Below are 18458 nucleotides of genomic sequence, written 5' to 3' on the forward strand. Positions count from 1 at the left end.
TACTCCCAAAGACATTCTATGAGGCCACCATCACCCTCATTCCAAAACCAGACAGAGATACCACCAAAAAAGAAAACTATCGCCCAATATCACCGATGAATATAGATGCAAAAATTCTCAACAAAATCTTAGCCAACCGAATCCAACAACATATCAAAAAAATTATACACCATGACCAGGTTGGGTTCATCCCAGCTTCACAAGGATGGTTCAACATACGCAAATCAATCAGCATCATACACCACATTAACGAAGAAAAAGTAAAAAATCATATGATCATCTCAATAAACGCAGAAAAAGCATTTGACAAAGTTCAACATCCATTCATGATCAAGACCCTCACCAAAGTGGGTATAGAGGGAACATTCCTGAATATAATCAAAGCCATTTATGATAAACCCACAGCAAATATAATCCTCAATGGGGAAAACCTGAAAGCCTTCTCACTCCAATCTGGAACAAGACAGGGATGCCCACTCTCACCACTGCTCTTCAACATCGTTTTGGAAGTCCTAGCCACAGCAATTAGACAAACAAAAGAAATCAAAGGCATCCATATAGGAAGAGAAGAGATCAAACTGTCACTGTATGCAGATGACATGATACTCTACCTAGAAAACCCTAAGGACTCAACCCCAAAACTCCTTGAACTGATTAATAAATTCAGCAAAGTGGCAAGATATAAGATTAACATTCAGAAGTCAGTCACATTTCTGTATACCAGCAATGAAACATTAGAAAAGGAATACAAAAATACGATACCTTTTAAAATTGTACCTCACAAAATCAAATACCTCGGAATACACCTGACCAAGGAGGTAAAGGACCTATATGCCGAGAACTATAAAACTTTCATCAAAGAAATCAAAGAAGATGTAAAGAAATGGAAAGATAGTCCATGTTCCTGGATTGGGAAAATCAATATTGTAAAAATGGCCATACTACCCAAAGCAATCTACAGATTCAATGCAATCCCTATCAAATTCCCCAGGACATTTTTCACAGAACTAGAACAAACAATCCAAACATATATATGGAACAACAAAAGACCCAGAATCGCCAAAGCAATCCTGAGAAACAAAAACCAAGCAGGAGGCATAACGCTCCCAGACTTCAAGAAATACTACAAAGCCACAGTCATCAAAACAGTGTGGTACTGGTACCAAAACAGACAGACAGACCAATGGAACAGAATAGAGAATCCGGAAAGAAACCCTGACACCTATGGTCAATTAATCTTGGACAAGGGAGGCAAGAACATAAAATGGGAAAAGGAAAGTCTATTCAGCAAGCATTGCTGGGAAACCTGGACAGCTGCATGCAAAGCAATGAAACTAGAACACACCCTCACACCATGCACAAAAATAAACTCCAAATGGCTGAAAGACTTAAATATACGACAGGACACCATCAAACTCCTAGAAGAAAACATAGCCAAAACACTCTCTGACATCAATCACATGAATATTTTCTCAGGTCAGTCTCCCAAAGCAATAGACATTAGAGCAAAAATAAACCCATGGGACCTCATCAAACTGAAAAGCTTTTGCACAGCAAAGGAAACCCAAAAGAAAACAAGAAGACAACTTACAGAATGGGAGAAAATAGTTTCAAATGATGCAACCGACAAGGGCTTAATCTCTAGAATATATAAGCAACTTATACAACTCAACAGCAAAAACGCCAATCAATCAATGGAAAAATGGGCAAAAGACCTGAATAGACATTTCTCCAAAGAAGATACACAGATGGCCAGCAAACACATGAAAAAATGCTCAACATCGCTGATTATAAGAGAAATGCAAATCAAAACTACCATGAGATACCACCTCACACCAGTCAGAATGGCCATCATTAATAAGTCCACAAATAACAAGTGCTGGAGGGGCTGTGGAGAAAAGGGAACCCTCCTGCACTGCTGGTGGGAATGTAAACTGGTACAGCCACTATGGAGAACAGTTTGGAGATACCTTAGAAATCTATACACAGAACTTCCATATGACCCCGCAATCCCACTCTTGGGCATCTATCCGGACAAAACTCTACTTAAAAGAGACACATGCACTCGCATGTTCATTGCAGCACTAGTCACAATAGCCAGGACATGGAAACAACCCAAATGTCCATCGACAGAGGATTGGATTCGGAAGAGGTGGTATATATACACAATGGAATACTACTCAGCCATAAAAAAGGATGACATCATGCCATTTGCAGCAACATGGATGGAACTAGAGAATTTCATCCTGAGTGAAATGAGCCAGAAAGACAAAGACAAATACCATATGATATCACTTATAACTGGAATCTAATATCCAGCACAAATGAACATCTCCTCAGAAAAGAAAATCATGGACTTGGAGAAGAGACTTGTGGCTGCCTGATGGGAGGGGGAGGGAGTGGGAGGGATCGGGAGCTTGGGCGTATCAGACACAACTTAGAATAGATTTACAAGGAGATCCTGCTGAATAGCATTGAGAACTATGTCTAGATACTCATGTTGCAACAGAAGAATGAGTTGGGGAAAAACTGTAATTGCAATGTATACATGTAAGGATAACCTGATCCCCTTGCTGTACAGTGGGAAACAAAACAAAACAAAACAAAACAAAACAAAACAAAACATTAATACATTTCTATGGAATATCTTTTTATGCAAAATTGGTTTAAAACAAAACTTTTTGGAACTACAAATATTTATTTTGAGGTAAAGATTCATATTCTACTGTAAAATTCTTAATATTATTAAAACATTCTTTAAAATATATTCTCTGAGAAACATAGCCCTTAAAACCTAAAAAATTCAAGATTTCTAGAATTACCTTTTGCACCTAGCCCCATATGAATTTCTGGCTAACATCCTGGTTTCACCTTAGAACTGTAAAAGACTTAATATGTACAAGAAGTCACTTAAATATTGAGTATTCATCCTCCCAACAAACATATGAGTAAGGGTACATCAACTTTGTATAGAATGTTTTATCCTCATTTGAGAAGGTAACGCAACTCCTTCATCTCACCTCAATATTGTCTGCCCGTCTTTAATATTTTTGCATGCACTCACACCATATGGAAGTTCTTGACCTAGGGATTGAATCCAAACTGCAACAATAACAAATCCTTAACCTGAATAGCCATACTGTCAATTTTCTCAACATATCAAAAACATATAAAAATATATCAAAAAAAGTATCAAAAAACATATCAAAAAAAATCATTAGTGCTCTGCATCCACTAATTCACTGAAAAGTATAGGCAACCATGCCACTGAATCAAGATGTGAAATACCACTGGATATGTCAAAAGCTTTGAGACACAGATATTCTTAAAAGTTCACTCTATGTACCCTTTTTTATTTTTAATCTTTACACGTTAGTAACTAAAACACTATCTAATGCAAGCTGACAAGCATCTTTCATACTTCCCCTCTTTCTCCAAGCATCTTTCATACTTTGTCTCCTTTTCTATACTACTGAATTATACTTTCATAATTTCAATAATTATATCTGGCCTTATAAACATCTAAATCACTGTCATTCCCCTGACCTAATACCGCCTTTCATTAGCACTATGTTTATTACCACACAGGAAGGCTCACTGGGTGCAAAATACTATTCATTCCGGGGTCAAAGTGATCACTTAGAACACGGGTGAGAACCTCTTATCTTGTTTAAAACTCTTTACATAATGTGATTGCTTTTATTTATTTATGTATTTATGTAGTTATTTAGTGGCTGCATTCATGGCATATTCAAAGTTCCTAGGCCAGGAATTAAATCTGAGCCACTGTTGTGACAAGCCAGATCTTTTAACACACTGTAGTGGGCCAGGGATAGAACTTGTGCCTCCACAGCAACCTAAACTTTTGCAGTCAGATTCTTAACCCACTGTACCACAGCAGAAACTCCTCCCATTGCTTTTATTTCTTTTTTAAAATGACTTTTATTTTTTCCATTATAGCTGTATTACAGTGTTCTGTCAATTTTCTACTGTACAGTGTGGTGACCCATTTACACATACATGTATCATTGTATCATTGAGTGATTAGACATAGTTTCTAGTGCTATACAGCAAGATCTCATTGCCTATCCATTACCAAGGCAACATTTTGCATCTATTAACCCCAGACTCCCAAACCATCCCACTCCCTCTCCCTCCCCCTTGGCAACCACAAGTCTGTTCTCCAAGTCCATAATTTTCTTTTCTGTGGAAAGGTTCATTTGTGCAGTATATTAGATTCTAGATACAAGGGATAACATATCTTGTATCTTTCATTTCTGACTTATTTCACTATGAGAGTCTCTAGTTCCATCCATGTTGCTGCAAATGGCATTATGTCATTCTTTTTTTATGGCTGAGTAGTATTCCATTGTGTAAATGTACCTCATCTTCCTAATCCAATAATCTGTCGATGGCCATTTGGGTTGTTTCCATGTCTTGGCTATTGTGAATAGGGCTGCAATGAACACATGGGTGGCATGTGTCTTTTTCAAGGAATGTTTTTCTGGATATCTGCCCAAGAGTGGGATTGCAGTATGATATGGTAGTTCTATGCATAGTTTAATAAATTAGTATTACAGAAAAGTTATCCCAAGTCAAGCAAAATCCAATTCCTATCTACTTCTTAACTCATCCATTTAGTACAGTCCATGCATGTTTCTTTCTTCTTTTTCAGACCTGTCAACATTTCTAACTGCCAGACTCCTTCTTGTGTGGAATGCACTTCTGTGATCATCACCAGAATTTCTATGTATCTTCATATGTTATTTAAATTATGCTTTCTTGGAGAAATCTTTCTTGATTTCTTGACTATGTTTAATTAACTTTTTGTAAGCCTTCAGGCTTCTTCACAGAACTAATTGCAGAGGCAATTTTATGTTTTTGGCATTATTATTATATTGTAACCTTTTATCTTCTGATGAATTTTGCCAATATTCTAAATTTATAAACGTAAAAATTAAAATAACTAGCTTGTGGGCACATAAAAAGGTGATGACACTGCTGCACAACTGCATATATTTTTGGATGATCATGTTAAATAACTATGTCTCAAAGAATTAAGTAAACTGTTACATAAAATAAGGAAATGAGTAAATAAGAGAATGAAGTTACAAAGTCACTGCTCACCAAGATTCATAAAGAAAAGATAACACAAAATGACTGAATCAAATAATATACAGGTAAGGCAAGACACACCTTGTTTGAGTTTTGACAGCATAGACTTTTCAGCATCAATTGAAGCACTCTTACCAAGTAAGAGACGTTTTGCTAAATCTTTTTTGTAGAAGGCTTCAAAAACATCTTTCCCTGTAATATTTTTTTAAAAATTAATGAGAGATTTAAATAAACAAAAACCACTATTACCGTATGCCAACTAAATGAGATATGCATCCAGTAATATTTGAAAATCATGTAAATAGCAGCACCATTTACAAGAGAAAACAATCAAAATACCCACTGATAAATGAATGGATATCCAAAATGTAATACTGTTCAGTCTTAAAATGAAATAAAGTTCTACTAGGACAACCTCTGAAAATATTTTGTTAAGTGAAACAAGGAAAACACAAAAGGTCACATATTCTCTGAATGTATAAGTTATCCAGAAAAGGAGTTCCCACTGTGGTACAATAGGATTGGAAACACCTCTGGAGTTCTGGGATACAGGTTAAATCCGTGTCCCAGTGGAGTGGGTTAAGGATCCAGGGTCACAAGTATAGCTAGGATCTGACCCATGGCCTGATATCTGGCCCAGAAACTCCCCATGGAATGGGGCAACCAGAAAAGAAAAAAAATAATAAACAAAATAAAATAAAATATACAGAAGAGGCAAGCACAGATGGAGAAAAGTGAGATTATTGGCTGAACGCAAGAAAAGAATGCGAATGACTGGTTAATGTGTATGAAATTTATATTTTGGGTAGTGAAAAATTTCTGGAACTAGATAATTATGATGGTTGCCCAATAATGCAAATTAATGTCACTGAATTATAAACTTTAAAATAGCAGATTTTAAGTTATCAGCATTTTACCACACTAAAAAAAAATCTGAATTCAATTTATGTTGATATGCTTTACAGTTCTTTAGATTTCTTCCACATACTTTGTTTTTTAACTTTCAAAGAGATATCAAAGCAAATATTAAAGAAAATTACTCACCATAAATGAACCTAAATAAAATTATGATTTTATCTAACAATTCTTCAAGTTCTTCATCTGTAGATTCTTTGTTACCTGCACGAAGTTTTGAATCCACATACTTTGCTAAAAGGTAAAAAATAATTTCCTCAGTAAGGCTATATTTTCAAATACACAGCACAAGCAAAATCCTTTTACCCCAGTTGTGACTGACATATGAATGAAGAGATAAATAAAATACAAAATACTTTTTTCTTGCTCTTTTTAGGGCTGCACCTGCAGAATATGGAGGTTCCCAGTCTAGGGGTCTAATCAGAGCTGCAGCCACAGCAACATCAGATCCAAGCTGTGTCTGCGGTCTACATCACAGTCCACGGCAATGCCAGATCCTTAACCCACTGAGCAAGGCCAGGGATCGAACCCACAACCTCATGGTTCCTAGTCAGATTGGTTTTCGCTGTGCCACTATAGGAACTCCAAAATTCAAAATACTTTTTTAGTGGCTTAAATATTTCCACCATTTCATTGTCCAAATGTTACAACAGAATCATTTCCTCACTCCCAATTATGTCAATCTATTTCGGAAAAAAAAAAAAAGACAAAACTACAAAGATATCACGCAAAACTTGGGATTTATTAAATGACATACTGGTTACATTCATTTTATATTTAAAAATAAGAGTTGATAGAAATTTTGTTTAAAGTTTCTAAAAGTATGTCAATAAAAGAAATACTTTAAAATCTAAATTTTTTATGTTTTGTAGGAATAAGGAAAGCTCTCACTTATTTTAAAAAATAAGAATTAAGAAAAGTGAGACTATAAATTTCTTCGACTTGTCTACTGATTAAGGAAACTACTAACTTTATAATAATCTAAAGGTACAAAGGGTTCCAAAGTCTTGCATTAATTAAACAACATGATAATGTCTTACAAAAAAATATTGTGAAACATACTTCCTTACATTCACTGATTATCAATCATGCAATATTATAACAAATTAGGAAGATGAATCTTGTCATATAACTTAAAGATGAATCAGGAAAAATTGTTTACATTGTATGTATCCCATAAAACTGTAAACCATACCTAGAAGTTCAGCAGGCTTATTAGGCCTTTTGTTAATAAATGTCTCAAAAGCTTCTTTCATAGCAATAATAAACTTCTCATTCTTCAGAAAAGAGGTTTCAATAATAAAATCAATCTTATCTTTAAAATCCAGAAGTTCTTGCACCATTGTCTTATCCTTTGAAGGATTAGTAACTATGTTGCTTCCAAATTTCTAAAAAAATAAAATCATCTGAGGTTATTATTACTATATAGCAAGTAAAATCATCATAAAGTTAATAGAAAATTTAACTTCAATTACAACAAAATCCCAGAATAGCAATTATATACTAAGTCTCAAAACTAAAATTATTACTAGATAAAGTTAAAGTATTCTGGAATTAAAGACAGCAGAAATAATCTGATTATCTGACTGGAGAATTATTTACAAACAAAAAGACCATAACAACTGGTATGAAACTTGGGGATAAAGAAACCTGCAAGTACAAAAATGAGTTCATTGTTAACTAGGGTAAAGATTCAAAAGGAAAAAATAATTATCCTATAACATGGTGGCACAATAAGTATTTCATACACATAACAAAATAATACTATTTCATTCAAGAATTAAGGTAAAAAATTAAAGCAAAAGGAAGACTAGAGATTCAGAAGTGGAAGCCTAGGATTTCCCATCATGGTGCAGCAGAAATTAATACAATTAGTATCCATGAGGTTATAGGTTTGATCCCTGGCCTCACTCAGTGGGTTAAGGATCCGGTGCTGCAATGAGCTGCGGTATAGGTCACAGACACAGCCCTGATCTGGCATCGCTGTGGCATAGGCCAGAAGCTGTAGCTCCAAGTGGATCCCTAGCCTGGGAACCTCCATAAGCCTTGGGTGTGGCCCTAAAAAGTAGGTAAAAAAGAAAAAAAAAGAAAACAAATGGAAGCCTGTTATGCCTAAACAATAAATCAAAAAGGAAGTGTAAGTATATTACAATCATAAAAAATAAATACCTGAAGGAAACATCTGAAAAACTGTAATATGACAGGCTTACCAAAAACGGTAAAAGAACCCTGAAACTCCATTCAGTTGCATTAAAGCAATTTTTTGGTTGCTGAAACCTGTCAGTAACAATTTAACTGGTAAGAAAATTTTCTGGAGTTCGACCAGAAACTTACAAAAACCAGTTTAATGGCAAAAGAAACTGAACCTAAATCAGGAGAGCATACTGACATTATAACTTTCTTGATAACTATCTCCCTGTCAAAGAAGCAAATAGTATTAAAAGCAGTAAGGGAAAAGCAATTCATATATGATGGATACTTACTAACATTACAAAACATTAGAAACTATGGAATTCAAAACTATGAAATTGAAAATGTCACCAAAATTCTATAACCAGCAAAACTATCCTTAAAAGTGAAGGAAAATTAACTGGTAAACAAATTTTTGCTAGTAGATCTTCCCTACAAGAATAACTAAAGGAGTTGTGGGGATTTAAATGAAAGGACAGAGACAATAGATAATTTGTAACTACAGATGGAAAAAGACAAATCACTGGTAAATGTTTTTACATAGGTTTACTTTATTTACAGTTTATAACTTTATCATATATGATTTAAGAGACAATGCAATAATAAGCAGGAAATAGAAATCTACACTAATGGACTAATATGTACAAGGATTTAATATCAACAAAAATATAAAAGAAGAAAATAGAATTGAAGTAGAACCTAACTTATTAAATCACACTATATGTTGTAAAGTGAGACATCAACTGCAATCTCAAAGCTAACTACTAAGAAAATAATTTTAGAGGAGAGAAGATGGCAGACTAGTAGGAATTGAAACCCACCCACTTCCACAGGATACATCAAGAATGCATTTACATGTGGTTTGATGTGCACAGAAAATTTGCTGAATGCTGGCAATAGAACTCAGAATTCTGATGGTGCAAGAAAATCATGAAACTGGGTGGAACCAAAAAAAAGAAGGTTGTCATAAAAATAAAAGCTGATTCTTCAAGAGAAAATCTGGAAGCTAGAAGGGAGTGGCAAGATATATTTAAGGTGATAAAGGGGAGGATCCTAGAACCAAAAACTCTACCCAGCAAGGCTCTCATTCAGATTTAATGGAGAAATTAAAGGCTTTTCAGACAGGCAAAGGCTAAGAGAATTCAGAAGCTCCAAATGAGTTTTAAAACAACTACTAAAGGAACTTGTCTAAGTAGAAAAGAAAATGCCACAATTGGAAACAAGAAATGTAATTACATTTAGAAATGGACAGATTCTTTCAAAGGTCAACCTACCAAGACCAAAACAAAAAAGAACCATAAAATATGAATAGACCAATCACAAGTACTGAGATTGAAACTGTGATATAAAAACTTCCATGAAACAACAGAGTTCCTATTGTGGTTCAGCAGGTTAAGAACTTGAAATAGCGTCAGTGAGGATGTAGGTTTGATCCCTGGCCTCGTTCAGTGGTAAAGGATGCAGTGCTACTTCAAGCTGTATTGTAGGCCACAGATCTTATGTTGCCGTGGATTGACCTAGGATTGCACCTGCAACTCTGATTTGAACCCTAACCTAGGAACTTCAATATGCTGCAGGTGCAGCCCTAAAAAGAAAGAAAAAACTTCTAAAAAACCAAAAGTCCAGATGGCTTCACAGGAGAATTCTATCAAATATTCAGAGAAGGGTAATGCCTATTTTTCTGAAACTCTCCCAAAAATTTTCAGAGGAAGAAATACTCTCAAGTTCATTCTGTGAGGCCACCATCATCCTGATACCAAAACCAGTTAAAGATACAATACACAAAAAAGAAAATTACAGGTCAATGTTTCAGATAGACATAAAGGCAAAAATCCTCAAATGAAATATCAGTAAACTGAATCAAACTACATATTAGAAGGATCATACATCATTATCAAGTATGCTTTATCACAGGGATGCAAGGATTTTTCAATATCTGCAAATCAATCACTGTGATACACCACATCAATAAATTGAGTAATAAAAACCACATGATTATCTCAAAAGATGCAGAAAAAGCTTTTGACAAAATTCAACACACACTTCTGATAAAAAAAATAGCCAGAATGTGGGCATAGAAGAAACCTATGAAATAATAAAAGCCATATATAACAAACCTACAGCTAACCTCATTTGCAATGGTGAAAAACTGAAAGCATTTCTGCTAAGATCAGGAACAGAGAAGGATATCCACTTTCACCACTGTTATTCATATATTTTTGGAAGTCCTAGCCAACACAATCAGAGATGAAAAAGAAAGAAAATGAATCTAAATTAGAAAAGAAGTAAATATATTTATTTACTATGACAGTACACATAGAAAATCCTAAAGACCCCCAGAAAACTGTTAAGCACTCATCAATGAATTTGGTAAAGTTGCAGAATACAAAATTGACACACAGAAGTTTTTCCATTTGTACATACTAACAATTAAAGATCAGAAAGAGAAATTACGGAAAGCATCCCATATACCATACCATCAAAAGAATAAAATAACTAGTGACAAACCAATCTAAAGAGACAAAAAAACTGTGCACTCTGAAAAACTATGAGCTGATGAAAGAAATCAAAGATTGATTGACAACACAAACAAATGGAAAGATACATTGTGCTGTAGGATTCGAAGCATCAGTACTGTCAAAATGACTATGCTCGGAGTTCCCGTCGTGGCGCAGTGGTTAACAAACCTGACTAGGAACCATGAGGTTGTGGGTTCGGTCCCTGCCCTTGCTCAGTGGGTTAACGATCTGGCATTGCCGTGAGCTGTGGTGTAGGTCGCAGACGTGGCTCAGATCCCACGTTGCTGTGGCTCTGGCATAGGCCAGCAGCTACAGCTCCGATTTGACCCCTAGTCTGGGAATCTCCATATGCTGCGGAAGTGGCCCAAAGAAATAGCAAAAAGACAAAAAAAAAAAAAAAAAAAAAAAAAGACTATGCTATCCAAGCCAATCCATATATTAAATGCAATCCCTATCAAATTACCAATTTTTCACAGAATTAGAGAAAAATATTTTAAAATTTGTATGGAAACACAAAAGACCCTGAATAGCCAAAGCAACATTTAAAAGAAAAAGCGGAACTGAAGGAATCAGGCTTCCTGACTTCATACTATATTACAAAGATACAGTCATCAAAACAGTATGGTGTTGGCACAAAAATAGAAATACAGATTAGTGGAACAGGGCTGAAAGTGCAGAAATAAACCCAAGCACCTACAGTCAACAAATCCTTGACACAAGTAGGCAAGAACATACAGTGGAAGAAAGATATTTTCGTCAATAATTGGTGCTGGAAAAACCAGACAATTACACATAAAGGAATGAAATTAGAATACTAATACCATACAAAATAAAATGAAATAAAGTAAAATAAAATAAAATAAATGGAAAATGGATTAAATACATAAACTTAAGCCCAGATACTATAAAACTCCTAGAGAAAAACACAGGCAGAACCCTCTTTGACATAACGTAGGCTCAAAGCGGAATTTTTAATTGCTTGAAAGAAAATATCAAATCAAAAATCTAACTTTAGTGTTCCCATCATGACACAGTGGAAATGAATGCAACTAGGAATCATGAGGTTGTGAGTTCAATCCCTGGCCTCACTCAGTGGGTTAAGGATCTGGTACTATCGTGAGCTATGGTGTAGGTCACAGATGTGGCTCAGATCCTGTGTTGCTGTGGCTGTAGCATAGGCCAGCATCTATAGCTCTGATTTGCCCCTGGTCTGGGAACATCCATATGCCATTGGTGTGGCCCTAAAAAACAAAAATAAAATAAAAATAAAAATAAAAGTCTAACTTCACAACTCAAGGGATAGAATACAATAAACTAAAGTTTGCACATAAAGGAAACAGTAAAATTGGAGGGGAAAATACAGCAAAAAGAGGAAAGAATCAATGAAACCAACTGTATCACAGATCAACAAAATTAACAGATAACAGCAACATCAAGAAAACTGTGAAATAGGTGGTTCAGGGCTCTCGTACTCACACTCAAAAATATGGGTTAGCTACCATCCATAGATAAGAATGTCTTTGTGAAAACCCCAGAACTCCTGGGGTTAAACAACCCCTTGATGTGGAAAAGCTGAGAAAAGCTCCATTAAATCAAGACAATCAACTTCACACTGAATCTATCACCTCTACTCCAGGATCCCAAGGCATCAACTGAGAGGGTTACCTGGGACTGTATCTTCTACCATGGGAAAAAAGACAACCTAAAGACACACATCTAGCTTTCCCAATGTTCCAAGGTTTCTCCAGGAGGACATCTCTCTGTCATGTCACAGGAAACACTGGGGCAACTGAGAGAACTGGGCCATCTGTGGTAAGCTAGACACAAAGAAGGGAGGGGGTTCACACTGATCAACAAAGAGATGCCAGTTGCACTGCATCCATTCCAGAAACCTTCCCCGTTAGAAATGGAGCTAGCACTTCCAACTAATCTCAGAATTCAGCCACTGACTCTACTTGATCAGGAAGCAGGATCAGCAGTTCTACTCAGAAGAGGTTGCCAACCCGTGTTACCAAACCTGACTAGGGGGCCTAGCCTACAGCCTAAATGAGCAAAATTTTGCTAACAGCCATATGTAACCAGGAAGCTTAACTACATAAAGCAGTTGTCCTTACTCAATGACACACCCTAGCCAGTAACCCCAGCCTGACTGTGATTTGGGAAGCAGACCAGAAACTCTGTTCAATGAAGCACAGACAGCAGCCAAGAGTGTGATTCCACACAAGTGTAGGAAATCATCCAATGAGATAACATAATTTTAAGGACCTATGCAACCAAAAATAATTGTAAGCCAAGGGTACAGCCCTTCCTGATTGTAGATCCCACCTAGTAGCCTTCCTACTCACAGAGCTCTGTCTACTCATAAATTCCTAGCTAACAACAAAATCTACCCAGTGGAACTTTGTAACAAAGGACCATGGTCTTCCCACCTGGGAAGCCTATCTATCAGGCCAGATGAAACACAGAGCCAGCTAAACAACTCTTCTTCACACCCACACTGACTTCGGAGTGTAAGCGGTGACCCTGTCCAATCAGAGACCCCAAACAGCAAGCCATGAATACCCATGGACACTACTAACTAGCCTACCCAGAAACCCTGCCTGAGCTGACTGGTGATGGTCTTCCTCTGCCAAAGCAAACTTGTAAACTCTTGAAGAGATAACCAGTTCTACAAATATGCACCCATTACTCAAGGATAAAAAGATCAGGAGAAATCAAGGGCACACAATCCCACCAAAGAAAATTTTAAAAGCTCCAATAACTACTGACTGAAAAATAATTCAGAATAATCCTCCCAAAGTGTTCAGTGAACAGGAAGAAAACAGAAAAATCAGTAAACAAAAATACAAAAAGCTACCTGACAAAATAAGATACTCAACATAGATATGAACCACTGAGAAAATAAAATCCAGTAGATTTTCTGAAGCTGAAAAATATAACTGATGCAAAAAATTCATTACAAAGTTATCAAAAATTCATTACAGCTTCAAGTATAAGACAGAGTCCCTGAACTCAAGACAGGTCATTTGTCAGATAGTAAAAAGAAAAAAAAGTTCTATGACATAAAATCAATGAATAAAAATCAGTGGCATTTTTATACACTAACAATGAATTATTTGAAAAAAGATATAAGGAAAACAATCCTATTTACAACAGTGTCAAAAACAATAAAATACTTACAAATAAATTCAACTAGAGATTGAAAATCTATACACTGACAATTATAGGACACTGACGAAAGAAACTGAAATAAAACTGCAAAGACAACTTTTGTTCAAATTTTGGAAGAATTAATATTACTAAAATGTTCATATTACCCAGGCATACAGAGATTAAAATGAATCCTTATTGTAATTCCAAGGGAATTTTACACAGAAACAGAAAAAACAATGTTAACATTCCTAAGGAATCACAAAAGACCCTCAGAGATTATGCAATCCTGACAAAGAATGAAAATAAAGGTAATATACTTCCTGATTTGAAATTATATTACGAAGGTGCAATAACCAAAACAGTATAGTACTGGCATAAAATCAGACACAGGGTAAATCAAGGAGCATAATGAAAAGCCCATAAATAAAACCATACCCGTACAATCAACTAATATTTGACAAAGGAGATAATAACATATAATGCAGAAAAGATAGTCTTTTCAATAAGTGATCATATGAAAACTGAAGAGTTTCAGTAATTCAGGGGATATGACATCTAATTCAGCAATAAGCAAAAATACAAAAGTGAGACTATTAAACTAAGCACAACATAAAAAAATCAACAAGTGAAAAGGCAACTTAAAGAATCATGGAAAATATTTGAAAATCACATATTAGAAAAGGGATTAATATTCAAAAATAAGTAATAAATTTCTATAACACAATGGTGAAAAAAAAAACAGACACAGGATTTGAAGAAACATTTTTCCAGAGCCACATACATGACCAAAAGATATAGAAAAAAGATGTTCAACTTCATCCTCATGGAAATGTAAATCAAAATTACAATGAAGTGTCTCCTCCACCTCTTAGAATGGCTATCATCAAAACGACAAGAGACGTGTTGCTGAGGATGCAGCAAACAGAGAATCCTTGTGTACTTTCAGAGGAATGTGACTAGGTACAGTTACACAAATGGAAACAGTATGCAGATACCTCAAACATTAAAAATATAACCATCATGGGAACCTCCATATGCCATGGGTGTGACCCTTAAAATACCAAAAAATATTAAAACAAAATAAAATAATAAAAATAAATAAATAAAAATATAATTATTATGTAATCCACCTATCCCACTACTGTGTATTCACATCCAAAGAAAATGAACTCACAAAGAGATATACGAACTCATATGTTAATTACAACATTATTCATAATATCCAATATATGTTAAACAACCAGTCTACTGATGGATGGATTTTTTGAAATGTGTTATATACAGAGAAAATGGGATATTAAAAAGGATATTTCCTTCCTTAAAAAAAAGTAAATCCTGCGTTATTGACAACAGATAAACCTGAAGGATGTTATGACAAACGAAATAAACGAGATACTCAAATAGTTTTGGTATCACTTATACACTTATACACAGAATCTAAAAATAGCTGAACTCATAGAAATAGATTAGAGTGGGTGTTCCATTGGGGGTAATGAGAAGATTCTAGCCAAAACAATGAGAAAATAGACTAGCATTAGATAATCTAGATAAAAAGAATTCATTTCAAGAAGCACTATATCAAAGTGAAAAAAATCAAAATAACAAAGACGGAATCAGTTCTGATAAACCTCCCAGCAAAGAAAAATACATAACCAAATGGCTCAACCAGCAAAAATCTACTGAAGATTAAAGAAAGGTAATACAAATGCTCCTCAAATTCCTTCAACAAATAGAAGAAAAAGGAACACAGTGCTGATGGTAATAAAATATAATACAGTTCTGTGGAAAACAGTTTGATGAATGCCCAATTACAATATGACCCAGTAGTTCCATTTCTTAATATATGACATAATAATTTAATCTCTCAGTGTTACTCAAAAGAACTTAAAACAGACATTCAAACAGAAAAGTTGTTCATAGCAGAACTATTCACAATACCCCCAAAATGGTAGGAACCTAAAGATGGGAACAATCCAAGCATGTATCTACTGAAAAACAGGTAAAAAGAAAGTGGGAGAGACACAGGACTGAGCATTATTTAGTCACTAAAAGGAACAAAAGATAACCACATTGATGAAAGATCATGCTAAGTGAAGGAATTCAAAAGAAAAGGCCACATGAGTTCAATTATAGAAAATTCCCACAAGAGACAAACCCATACATAAAAAAATGGTTTTCTCCAAGAAGAAAATAAAGGGAATAACTGCCTGATGGGTGCTGGTTTTTTAAGGGGGGGAGTGATGAATATACTCAGAGCTAAATCATGATGACAACTGTGCAACCCAATACTCATTACGCAGTCATTCATTTTACATACCCCCAATCAGGCCCTAGCATCCACTAATCTATTTTCTGTTTCTATGCCTGTCTGCCTGTTTAATATGTAATAAACACAGCTAAACTGCACACTTGAAATAGTTTAAATGATAAATTTTATGCTATCTGTATTTATCACTTAGAAATTAATTGGTTAATTGCTGACTGAAAAACACAGCTGAGGGATAGCTAAGGACTCCTGCTTTTCTTCTTCAGTATGAGAAAGTCAGACCTCCACTCTTTCTTTTGGGACAATTTTTCTTTAACAAATTATTATTGCTAATCATATAATTAAAATATGAGACAGAAAAAATAAAATGTTACACAAATAATGTCCTCATCCTTCCCACCCAATAAAGTAGGTATTACATTGAGGAAAAAAACCCTGTAGACATAGAAATGACAAAAAAGTTGAAAAAAGATTTGAACTATAGATACTTCATGGATTTCATTTTAATAAACAGAAAACAGTCAAAAAATTTTTAAATAGAAATGTGTTATATATTTTTAAAGGGGAATATAAACCATAAATAAACTAAATTGATTTTTAATGACTTCTCTAAATTAATACCTTTATATACTCAATCCAATGTTGGAGAAGAACTTGAACTCCACATTCTACCCTACTAAACAGTTGATAGAGTAAAGACAAATCTTCAATTCTGTTTTCATCAAGAAGACAACTTAAGCCTGAATATTAGAAATATGAAGGCAGAATTAGCAATACAAATACCTAACTCAAGATACATACTAAATAACCAACTAATCTGAAATTATTAATTAAGAAATTTACTCTGGATTAAAAGTAGTAAAGCCCTAAAGTTTATAAATGAGAGTAATATCAAGTTTTTAAAGAAATTATTAAATTGAGACATTTTTAAAAGGTATAGTTCTGCATTATCTGTATTTTCAATCCATAACTGCTATCTTTGTATACTATTGAATATTTCAAGTTATTACTTCAAAAACATATATATAACATAATAATAATACACAATACAGTAAACAAGTTTGTTGTATAGATTTTAGTATGAAGGAAAAAAGTTTGAGTTAGAAATATGAGTATCAGATATTTATTTTTATACAAGCAAAATGAGAAAGATAATCAAGCTCAAAAAGGAAACTACTTAATATATCCAAATAAATGTGAAAATCTAATCATTAAGTTAACATTAAAAAATCAGCAAAAGGATATAAAGAAATTTCCAAGCCATTTATTCATCATTTGGCATCAGATTAACTGGGAAAAATGTTCTGCTTCTAATTCTCATTGAAAAAAAGAAGAAAATGGAGTTCCCATTTTGACTCTTTGAACCCAACTAGCATCCTTGACGATTCTGGTTTGATCCCTGGCCTCCCACAGTGGGTTAAGTATCTGGCATTACCGTGAGCTGTGGTGTAGGTTACAGACATGGCTTGGATACTGTGCTGTTGTGACTGTGGTGTAGGCTGGCAGCTGCAGCTCTGATTCAACCCCTAGCCTGGGTATCTCCATTTGCTGCAGAATCCCTCCCACCCCAAAAAGGGGAAGTCTAAAAATGTTTTAGATTAAAGTTTGCAAAAATTCTAGTTTTATAGCTCTGATACATATATATAAAGAAACTAAATGAAAAGACTTCTTTTTAATAGTTACCAAAAGTAAAAAAAAAAAAAAAAACCTTTCATTCCTACTTCCCATATGTCTCCTGTCTAAAGGGGAAAATTTAAACAGTGAAGGAAGAAAAAAATCACAAGTCATTAAAAAAGCTTTCACTAATGTTCACTAATGTACCATTTCTAGGTCCTTTTAATATACTTAATGTAAATATAAACACCACTACTTAACTCTGTTAAGAACAGTGTTACTGGCAGGATCAAGAAATTATTCCTGCTGTGTAGAAGATTATGATGAAAACAGAATTTTCAATCCAAATAATAATAGCTCTACCTTTTAAATACTCAATCCAATGACAATATTTTAGAAAATAATAATCAATAATTCTTTTAAAATGTTCAAAATTATAAATTGTTTTTATAAAAAGAAATGGTGATACTAACAGAAAAAGCAGCATTTAAAATATGATGAATGATAATATGAGAAAAACAATATATATGTATGTATGGTTTATTATGTGGTATAGCAGAAACTGGCACAATACTGTAAATTAAATATTCTTTAACAAAATTAAAAAATAAACAGAGTATAAAAATTAAATTTTCAGGTATATAAAAACCCACATATAAAAACATAAGTTCTGTATGATACCATTT

At 34.4% G+C, this 18458-nt stretch overlaps 1 protein-coding gene across 1 annotated transcript in view; it reads right to left on the reverse strand.

Annotated features, from left to right (window-relative positions):
- Positions 1 to 18458, reverse strand: part of LOC102159347 (cullin-4B-like) — a 166727-nt gene that overhangs the window by 99401 nt on the left and 48868 nt on the right. Inside the window, exons 11-14 of the mRNA XM_085009118.1 lie at positions 16780 to 16898; positions 7226 to 7418; positions 6160 to 6264; positions 5197 to 5307 (exon numbers count right to left, since the gene is read on the reverse strand). Of these exons, the coding sequence (XP_084865244.1) occupies positions 5197 to 5307; positions 6160 to 6264; positions 7226 to 7418; positions 16780 to 16898 (528 nt within the window). The remainder of the gene's footprint in view (positions 1 to 5196; positions 5308 to 6159; positions 6265 to 7225; positions 7419 to 16779; positions 16899 to 18458) is intronic.

Source organism: Sus scrofa, chromosome Y (genome assembly GCF_054392235.1).
Source record: "Sus scrofa isolate SSC_HxYL_T2T_F1_AM1 chromosome Y, Sscrofa_HxYL_maternal_Yorkshire_Landrace_v2.0, whole genome shotgun sequence".
Classification (NCBI taxonomy): domain Eukaryota; kingdom Metazoa; phylum Chordata; class Mammalia; order Artiodactyla; family Suidae; genus Sus; species Sus scrofa.